This window comes from Taudactylus pleione, unplaced genomic scaffold (genome assembly GCF_031769625.1).
Source record: "Taudactylus pleione unplaced genomic scaffold, aTauple2 ptg002701l, whole genome shotgun sequence".
NCBI lineage: Eukaryota > Metazoa > Chordata > Amphibia > Anura > Myobatrachidae > Taudactylus > Taudactylus pleione.
Window position 1 is genome coordinate 242,768 of NW_028287077.1, and position 10,387 is coordinate 253,154.

Consider the following 10,387-nt stretch of genomic DNA (forward strand, 5'->3'; position numbering starts at 1 on the left):
GCTGCTAGACGTGGCGCCTCTGCTGTTCAGCTCTGTAAGGCGGCCACCTGGTCTTCCATTCAGACCGTTTTGAGGTTCTATGCGTTTGACACCTTTGCCTCTCAGGATGCATCCTTTGGGCGCCGGGTTCTCCTATCAGCACAGGAGCGTCCCGCCCTTAGTTGGACTGCTTTGGGACATCCCCAAGATCACCCTGTGGACCCCTATGGACCCTGAAGTAGAAAACAAGAGATATGGTAAGAACTTACCTTTGTTATCTCTGTTTCTACGAAGTCCATAGGGTCCACAGGGCACCCGCCCTGACGCACCTGTCTTCATATGGGCTGTGTGACTGGTCACCGGTTTTCCGTCTCCCGTTTCTGTGAGTATGGTTCTTGTGTGTTCCAGTCTTCCTTCTCTCTGTTTCGTCTCCTCCTCCGGCCTGGGCTGCTTACCAACTGAGGTGCCTGTGGCTCGGGGGCGGGGTATAGGGGAGGTTGGACCCAAGTGCATCCTGGGAGCAGCTGAAAGCTTTAACTCCGTGGTGCCCGAGGATCCAGGATCCAGCTATACCCCAAGGTCACCCTGTGGACCCTATGGACTTCGTAGAAACAGAGATAACAAAGGTAAGTTCTTACCATATCTCTTGTTTTTCCTCTTCAAGAATGTACTAGATAAATAGGTAATATCTGCTTAGTTGCAATGGAAAATCTACGCTCCGACTTTTTTGAAGGTTTGATAAGTTTTCCACTTAAAGTCACCACAACAGACTCTGTAACGGTTTGTCTTTGCTGTAAAAATTGTAAACTACTTTGATTTACTAGTGCTTCCAGTTCTATGCAGTATTTTTTTTTTCCATCTGTAGCATTTTATGTTTATTATTTTTTTTTGCAGACAAACAATAATAAAAAAGTAAATTTTCAATGATTCTATCCAGACCTTAATGCAGGGGTCTTCTACCTGTGGCCCGCGTGAGCCGCAGAGCCATTCCAGGTGGCCCGCCGATGGTTACACAGAACAAACACACCGGCGGCGGTGGTGGCTGTGTGTTTGTTTTGGCAGCCAATGAGAGTCAGACAGACTCTCACTGGCTGCTGCGCCCATTGCAGGAGCCGGGCTGGAGCTCACTCATGAGCTCCGCCTTCCGGCTCCCGCAGTGGGTGATGGGAGAGACGTCATGGGGGCACTGCATAGGGGGGACCACTATAGGAGACACAATATAAGGGGCACTACTGGGGGAACTGCATAGGGGGACTACTACTGGGGGCATTAATTATGGGGCACTGCCTTGGGGGATTACTACTGGGGGCACTGCATAATTGAGACCACTACTGGGGCCACTGCATAGGGGGGACCACTACTGGGAGCACTGTATTGCAGGGACTACTACTGGGCTGCATTATATAAGGGACACTACTGGGGACATTGTATAGGGGGGACCACTACTGGGAGCACTGTATTGCAGGGACTACTACTGAGCTGCATTATATAAGGGACACTACTGGGGACATTGTATAGGGGGGACTACTACTGGGGGCACTGCATAGGAGGGACTACTACTGGGGGCACTGCATAATGGGGACCACTACTGGGGCCACTGTATAAGGGGCACTACTGGGGGCGCTGCAGAGGGGGGCAGTTATGGGACATAATTCTTTGAGGTTGGGGGCAACTATCTGACATAATTAATGGAGGAGGAGGGACAGTTATTGGATATAATTAAAACTGTAAGAGGGGGCAGTTATGGGACATAATTGTGTGAGAAGGGGGCAGAGTCTAAATACCCTCGGGCTTCGTTGAATTTTTTAACGTGGCCCACACTGTCTTATAGGTTGAAGACCCCTGCCTTAATGCATTCCTATAACTATATCCTTATCTCTTTTCACCAGTTTTTACTGTATTATTTAGCTGCTACAGATTTGTCCTCTCATCATCGGCGCTCCGGGGTCCCGTGCTTCTCTGCTAGCAGCGGGCATCTTTTTGGGGTCTTTTTCGCCGAAAATGCATCTTAGTCGCAATGTGACTAGGACACACCAGGAGACCATGCTGACTAAATCTATATGGACACTTGTTTCTCGGTGTGCGAATGAGTCTATTAATCCTTATCCTTAATCCTTGTGTAAGACACACATATTCTCTACACATCATATAGTGACAGTCACTTTGGTATATTTGTGACACCCTAAATCCCACCTACCTGACCCTCCTGTGAGACACTGTGATTCTCCTCTGTATCATCCTGTGAATAAAGAGGACGGGGACATCTCTCTGGGGTATTCCTGTTACTGGCCCCATCTGTAGGAGACACACAGTGACTGATTACACTGTATATATGTGATTATCAGATGATGTGTATATAGGTGGCCCCATAGCTGCTCTCCCCATTACAATACATGACAGTCTCCTCTTACCCAGTGATGTGAGGGGCCGGTGATTCTCCATCATCACGTCCTTGTACAGATCCCTGTGTCCTTCTATATACTCCCACTCCTCCATGGAGACATAGACAGTGACGTCCTCACACCTTATAGGAACCTGACACACACAATGATACAGTCATCACCCAGACACATCCCCTGGTGTTACCGTATAATGTCCCATTCCCAGCAGTCACCTCTCCAGTCATCACCCAGACACATTCCCAGCAGTCACCTCTCCAGTCATCACCCAGACACATCCCCTGGTGTTACCGTATAATGTCCCATTCCCAGCAGTCACCTCTCCAGTCATCACCCAGACACCTCACCTGGTGTTACCGTATAATGTCCCATTCCCAGCAGTCACCTCTCCAGTCATCACCCAGACACATCCCCTGGTGTTACTGTATAAAGTCCCATTCCCAGCAGTCACCTCTCCAGTCATCACCCAGACACATCCCCTGGTGTTACCGTATAATGTCTCATTCCCATGGTGTTACTGTATAATGTCCCATTCCCAGCAGTCACCTCTCCAGTCATCACCCAGACACATCCCCTGGTGTTACCGTATAATGTCCCATTCCCAGCAGTCACCTCTCCAGTCATCACCCAGACACATTCCCAGCAGTCACCTCTCCAGTCATCACCCAGACACATCCCCTGGTGTTACCGTATAATGTCCCATTCCCAGCAGTCACCTCTCCAGTCATCACCCAGACACATTCCCAGCAGTCACCTCTCCAGTCATCACCCAAACACATCCCCTGGTGTTACCGTATAATGTCCCATTCCCAGCAGTCACCTCTCCAGTCATCACCCAGACACATTCCCAGCAGTCACCTCTCCAGTCATCACCCAAACACATCCCCTGGTGTTACCGTATAATGTCCCGTTCCCAGCAGTCACCTCTCCAGTCATTACCCAGACACCACACCTGGTGTTACCGTATAATGTCCCATTCCCAGCAGTCACCTCTCCAGTCATCACCCAGACACATCCCCTGGTGTTACTGTATAAAGTCCCATTCCCAGCAGTCACCTCTCCAGTCATCACCCAGACACATCCCCTGGTGCTACTGTATAATGTCCCATTCCCAGCAGTCACCTCCCCAGTCATCACCCAGACACATCCCCTGGTGTTACTGTATAACGTCCCATTCCCAGCAGTCACCTCCCCAGTCTTCACCCAGGCACATCCCCTGGTGTTACTGTATAACGTCCCATTCCCAGCAGTCACATCTCCAGTCATCACCCAGACACATCCCCTGGTGTTACTGTATAATGTCCCATTCCCAGCAGTCACCTCTCCAGTCATCACCCAGACACATCCCCTGGTGCTACTGTATAATGTCCCATTCCCAGCAGTCACCTCCCCAGTCATCACCCAGACACATCCCCTGGTGTTACTGTATAATGTCCCATTCCCAGCAGTCACATCTCCAGTCATCACCCAGACACATCCCCTGGTGTTACTGTATAATGTCCCATTCCCAGCAGTCACCTCTCCAGTCATCACCCAGACACATCCCCTGGTGTTACTGTATAACGTCCCATTCCCAGCAGTCACCTCTCCAGTCATCACCCAGACACATCCCCCGATGTTACTGTATAATGTCCCATTCCCAGCAGTCACCTCTCCAGTCAGCAGCTGAATGATCTTGTTGGTGAGTTCCAGGATCTTCTGGTCATTGTGTCTTTAATGTGTCAGTGAGTGAGGTGGAGGCACCGTGATGGGGCTCAATACTTGTACATGGCGATGACTGATGTTGCCCCCTCAGTAGATGTCTTCTTCACGATAGTGTAATTCTGTGTATCAAGAGAGACTTCGATTAATAAGGTGCATGAAACTAAAGCTTTTTAATTAACAGATTAAGGGCCGAATTTAATTATCCTTGAATAGAGGATAAGCCGCAATGCTGTGATTGAGGCTATTCAATTGCAGCTCGCAGGCTGCACTTAACGCAGATTTTTGTTCATCTCCTCCTGAGGTTCGAACAGAAATCCATGTTAAGTAAGGCTTCTGCCCGCAAATGCGTTAACCCATAGCTCCGGGTACTTATCCAGGAATCTATGGGTCAACGTGTGTTAGCCGCAGATTTACTGAGCAAGGAAAAGGACTTGTAACGGAATAGCTCCGGGCATAAGTTTGAGGCTACAACCTTTTCTGTGCAAAATATACAAAGGTAAAATATCAAACCCGATTCTATCTGTACACAATTCATATATACACCCAGTTGTTATTATTGACACACTTGTATATTGTATACGAAGCACAATGGAACTGGGCATGGAAAAAAGCTACTGCCGCTGAAACGTAGCACTTCGTGCTTCGTATAAGAGTTAAGAGACTCAGGACTTCATTCAGAGTCGGTCGTTGCGGCCGCACGGTCGTATAGGAAAAGGGGCCGGATATGCAAATGATGCACACGCATGTTGCGTCCCTAAGGTCGGATCGTTAGCCGGCCGACCAAGGGGTGGATGTGGTCGGACCGCTAAAAATACGCCCACATCTGGTACGCATTGCACGTCATCTCCGGCTATTTAAAGATTAATCGCGAGCATCGGAATCCATCGGAACTGGTCGTAGAGCTTAAGGTTGACCATACCCTCTCTTAAGCTCTACGATCATGTCAGTGTAAAACCTCCCATGTCACATGTGCCATGACACTACTTTGTTAATTATGCACTCCCATAAACCGTATGCACTCCCATAAACCGTATGCACTCCCATAAAACGCCGTTCGCATAATTAGGCACGCCTGCGTTCGGATCTCCACTCCCCCGTTTTCAAGCAACTTCCCCTGTTACCACCCACAAACGCCGCAATCTGTCACTCAAACTACCGACCTGGCTGTGTTCAAGGAGAGATAAATTTCTGATCGCAGCCGCTAGTTTGCGCACACGCATTGCGAACTGTACGCATGCGCAGTTTAGCGAACATCGGCTGCGTACGACCGTGCGGCCGCTTCGACGGACTCTGAATGAGGTCCTCAGGGCCTGATTCAGAGCCAGACGCTCTGACAAGAGCGCTCGCTCTGAATCAGGGCCGTCCTACCTATTATTGGAGCGGCCTCCTGGCCGCTCGCATAGCTGTGGATGACCACCCACAGCTTATGCGAGCGGCCATAAAGATGGTCACGATGGTCAAGACCATCGGGCTTGCGACAAGGCCCTTGCGGTAGGGTCTCGTTGGCCGCAAGCCCGGAGTGATTTAGGCTCTATCAGAGCCAAAAACACTCCCACTGACATCACTAGTGATGTCAGTGCGGCCGGACCCAGACGGTAGGCGTTCCCATGGGAACGCCTCTGTCTGGCCAGCCACGCCCACCAAAGGGGGCGTGCTGTCACTCAACATCGACAGCACGCCCCCTTTGGTGCGAGACCCGGAGCGATGGCTTCCCCGTTGCTAGCCGGGTCTCGCGCATGCGCACGACGGAGCAGCCTCCGTCGTGCGCATGCGCACTTGGGCACCATCGACCCGCTTGCGAGCAAGTCTGAATCAGGCCCTCAGTCAGACACCGATATACAAGTGTCCATATCGACTTAGGGCCTGATTCAGAGACGGACGTTAATGCGATCGCAACTGCGTTTCCGTACTCAATGCAGTTGCAAAAATATGCTAATGTTAGCAAAGATCACCTGAGCGTAAAGATGCCCACTACTGCCTTCTCACCTGTGTTCGACTACGCATACCTACGTAAACATTGAAGTTCATCGGCGGCCATTTTACCCTTGCGGCAGGTCTGTCCTGCCGCAGGCCAGGGAGCTCTTCTGCCACGCAGGGCTGCGTATGCAATTGTAGTGGCTAATTTATGCACGCCCACGTAACGGCGTTCAAACGGCACAGGTACGCCTGCGTTTCTTTAACCACCCACCGTCAACACCCCCATACGGTCATTGCCTGTCAATCAATCTGCAATGGGCCTCCGTGGTCTGCGTGAATGCACTGCTGCCTTCGCTCACTGCGATGCACACACAATGGCAAACAATTGCTCGATCTGCGTGCGATTTGCAGTTGCGTCCATCTCTGAATTAGGCCCTTAGTCAGCACAGTCTCCTGGTGTGTCCTAGTCACATTGTGCCTAAGACGCATTTTCGGCAAAAAAGACCCAAAACAAGATGTACGGGACCCAGCGCGCCGAGAGGGGCTATTTGACCCGACTGCATCGATGATGAGTGAGGACAAATCTGTAACAGCGAAATATACAATAAAAACTGGTAAAAAGAGATTAGGATATAGCTCTAGGAATGCATTAAGGTCTGGATAGAATCATTGAAAATTGACTTTTTTTTATTGTGTTGGTCAGTCTTAGTGTTCCCTCTTGCTCCGGCGGGAGGCAGGGCGCCGGAGCTAGAGAGGGCATGTCCGTGCGCGCGCCGAAGGCGTGTGCGCGACCGAGAAGGGGGCGTGGTCATCGAAAAGGGGGCGTGTCTATAAAATGCCGTCCCATTTTCGTCACTCTTGGGGGCGTGCCCGGCACTTACGGACACGCCGGGCAGCCCCCAAGCTCTGCAGACAGGGAGAATAGATGCCGGGCGCATGCGCCCGGCGTCTATTCTCCGGCGGTGACCGGGTCACCGCACATTTCTTCACCCGCGGGACACTGCGACCCGCGGGTGAAGACGGTTCCCGCAGGCTGTTAGGGCAGGGCGCTTTTTGCCTTCCAGAAAGAGGGCAGGGCGCCGCGCCCCGCTAAAACAGCCTAGCGGGAACACTACTGTCTTATGCAAAAAAAAAATAATACACATAAAATGCAAGAGATGAAAAAAAAAATACTGCATAGAATTGGAAGCACTAGTAAATCAAAATATTTTAAATCTTTACAGCAAAGACAAACCGTTACAGAGTCTAGCATTCCCGCTAGGCTGTTTTAGCAGATCGCTACGCCTTGCCCTCCTTCTGGAGCAGCGCACCACTAAGACAGCCTGTGGATGCCGTCTTCAACCGCGGGCCGCAGTGTCCCGCAGGTGGGGAAATATGCGGTGACCCGCTCGCCGCCAGGTGAATAGACGCTGGGTGCATGCGCCCAGCATCTATTCTACCTGTTAGCAGTGCTTGGAGGCTGCCCGGCGTGTCCTTAAGTCCCGGGCACGCCCGCAAGAGTGACGAAAGCGTCTTATAGACATGCCCCCTTTTCAATGGCCACGCTCCCTTTTCGGGTGCGCGCGCACGGAGGTGCCCTCTCTAGCTCCGGTGCCCTGCCTGCCTGAGCTAGAGTGAACACTAAGAGTCTGTTGTGGTGTCTGGGCTAAAATGACTGTCATTAAGTGGAAAACTTATCAAACCTTCTAAAAAGGAGGAGCGTAGATTTTGCCATTGCAACTAAGCAGATATTACCTATTTATCTAGTACATTCTCGAAGAGGAAAATATCCTGATATGCCATTAGGTTAACAATCCAGCAGGATCAATATTTGCACTTGATGAATCGCATAGAGCCACAGCAGAGATGGACAGTCGTGTGTTCCTGGTAGGCTGTTTTAGCATGGCGCCGAGCCCTGTCCAAATCTAAAACTGCAAAATGCGACCTGCCCTTCTGGCGGCGCCCTGCTGAAACAGGCTACCGGGTGCAATCTCCACCTGCGGGGGGAGTTGCTATACAGCGCTTACCACAGGTGAATAGATTCGGGGCGCATGTAGCATTCACAGTGAGGTGAGAGCTTGTGGGCAGTGAAGCATGTCCGTAGGTGCTGGGCACGCCCCCAAGAGTGATGAAAATGGTATGCCCCCTTTTCCCATGGCCACATCCCCTTTTCGGGAGCATGATCGCTAGTAGGCTAAGAAGGGAATTCTCTAAATTTGACTCCTTAGGGGTTGAATAGGGCTCCACCCTGTGCAATGTCCTGATTGTTTCATCGTAGCTGTAGCACAATTCAATATTCAAACACCAACTGTCATCCCAAGTTCTGCCAAACATCACTGGCAGTTGGTGTGGCTCCAGTTTTTGTACAGAAAGGGAAGGGAATGTGTTACTACACAGGTGAGGGAGGGGAATGTGTTACTAAACAGGTATGGGAGGGGAATGTGCTACTACACAAATGAGGGAGGAGAATGTCAAATGTGTTTCTATGGGGTGAAGGAAGGGAATGCAATACAGCAGAGGGAGAAGAATGTGTTACTACAAGGGTGAGTGGGGGTAATATGTTACTACAGAGGAGAGGGAGGGTAGTGTGATACTATAGGGGTGAGCTAATGTGTTACTCTAGTGGTGAGGGAGGGAATGTGTTACTACACAGGTGAGGGAGGGGAATGTTGAATGTGTTACAACATGGGTGAGGGAGGGAAATATGTTGCTACAGAGGGGAGCGAGGATGTTTACTACAGAGGTGAGCAACGGTAATGTGCTACTACAGAGGTGAGGGAGTGGAATGTGTTACTACAGAGTTGAGGGAGGGTAATGTCTTACTAAAAAAGTGAGGCATTATTACAGAGGTGAAGGATTAATGTGTTACTGAAGTGTTGAGATGGAAATGGAAACACTAAAGATCTAGGGCAGGGGTTCCCAACCACGGTCCTCAAGGCACACTCACAATCCATGTTTAAGGATAGCCATAAATGAGCACAGGTGTCTTAATTAGTACCTCGGTTATTTTGATTTAACCATCTGTGTCAAAGGATATCACTAGTGTGCCTTGAGGAACGATGTTGGGAAACACTGATGTAGGGTATACTTGGGTGAAACTGGGTAAATCAACTAGTATTATATGTAACTGGAAAAAGAGGAGAGGGTCTGCGGCTCAGAGAGCCTTCCAGGAAGGCGTTCTTAAGTGTTTTCTTAGGGTATCTCAACTTGCTGTGATAACATCCCCAAACGGATGGAGGAGAGAGCTGGGATGGGGAATGAAGCTGGCTGGCTGGCTGAGAGAGATATGTCACGGCACAATCTGTTCGCAATGATATATCCTGTATAGCCCTAAGGCAAAATACCCATAGTGCTGAACTCAGATAGTATAATAAGTTTTTACCTGGGCTGAAAGTGCAAAAATCTGTAAATGTGAGAAAATACACATTTTATACAGAGATTAGGCTCCTCATGTCTTCAGTGACACCTTATAATCAAATATATAACTTTCTATCACATCATGGTTGTATGTTACGAGATAAAGTCTAACAGTTGTTGTTTTGATTGACAGTCTGAGATCTTTTATCCCCCCTCATATGTCTCTGCACAGTCCCCTCTCCCCTATATAATAATAATACAACATATCAGTGTGTGCTGGGAGCTGTGTTATTCCCCCTCATATATCACTGTACAGTCCCCTCTCCCCTATATAATAATAATACCACATATCAGTGTGTGCTGGGAGATGTGTTATACCCCCTCATATATCACTGTACGGTCCCCTCCCCCTATATAATAATAATACCACATATCAGTGTGTGCTGGGAGATGTGTTATACCCCCTCATATATCACTGTACGGTCCCCTCCCCCTATATAATAATAATACCACATATCAGTGTGTGCTGGGAGCTGTTATTCCCCCCCTCATATATCACTGTACAGTCCCCTCTCCCCTATATAATAATAATACCACATATCAGTGTGTGCTGGGAGATGTGTTATACCCCCTCATATATCACTGTACGGTCCCCTCCCCCTATATAATAATAATACCACATATCAGTGTGTGCTGGGAGATGTGTTATACCCCCTCATATATCACTGTACGGTCCCCTCCCCCTATATAATAATAATACCACATATCAGTGTGTGCTGGGAGCTGTTATTCCCCCCCTCATATATCACTGTACAGTCCCCTCTCCCCTATATAATAATAATACCACATATCAGTGTGTGCTGGGAGATGTGTTATACCCCCTCATATATCACTGTACGGTCCCCTCTCCCCTATATAATAATAATACCACATATCAGTGTGTGCTGGGAGCGGTGTTATTTCCCCTCATATATCACTGTGCAGTCTCCTCTCCCCTATTTAATAAAACCACATATATTAAAAAGAACAAGTTACCTGTAACCCGTCACGAG

The 10,387-nt window shown here is 49.3% G+C and overlaps 1 protein-coding gene across 1 annotated transcript in view; it reads right to left on the reverse strand.

The window, feature by feature from the left end:
• The window catches only part of LOC148431184 (uncharacterized), a 41,509-nt gene extending 31,189 nt beyond the window's left edge, over positions 1-10,320 (reverse strand). Inside the window, 5 exon segments of the mRNA XM_088466230.1 lie at positions 2,177-2,274; positions 2,391-2,514; positions 4,029-4,201; positions 9,361-9,381; positions 10,264-10,320. Coding sequence (XP_088322356.1) covers positions 2,177-2,274; positions 2,391-2,475 — 183 coding nt within the window. The 5' untranslated portion in view covers positions 2,476-2,514; positions 4,029-4,201; positions 9,361-9,381; positions 10,264-10,320.
• Positions 10,321-10,387: the final 67 nt, after the last annotated feature.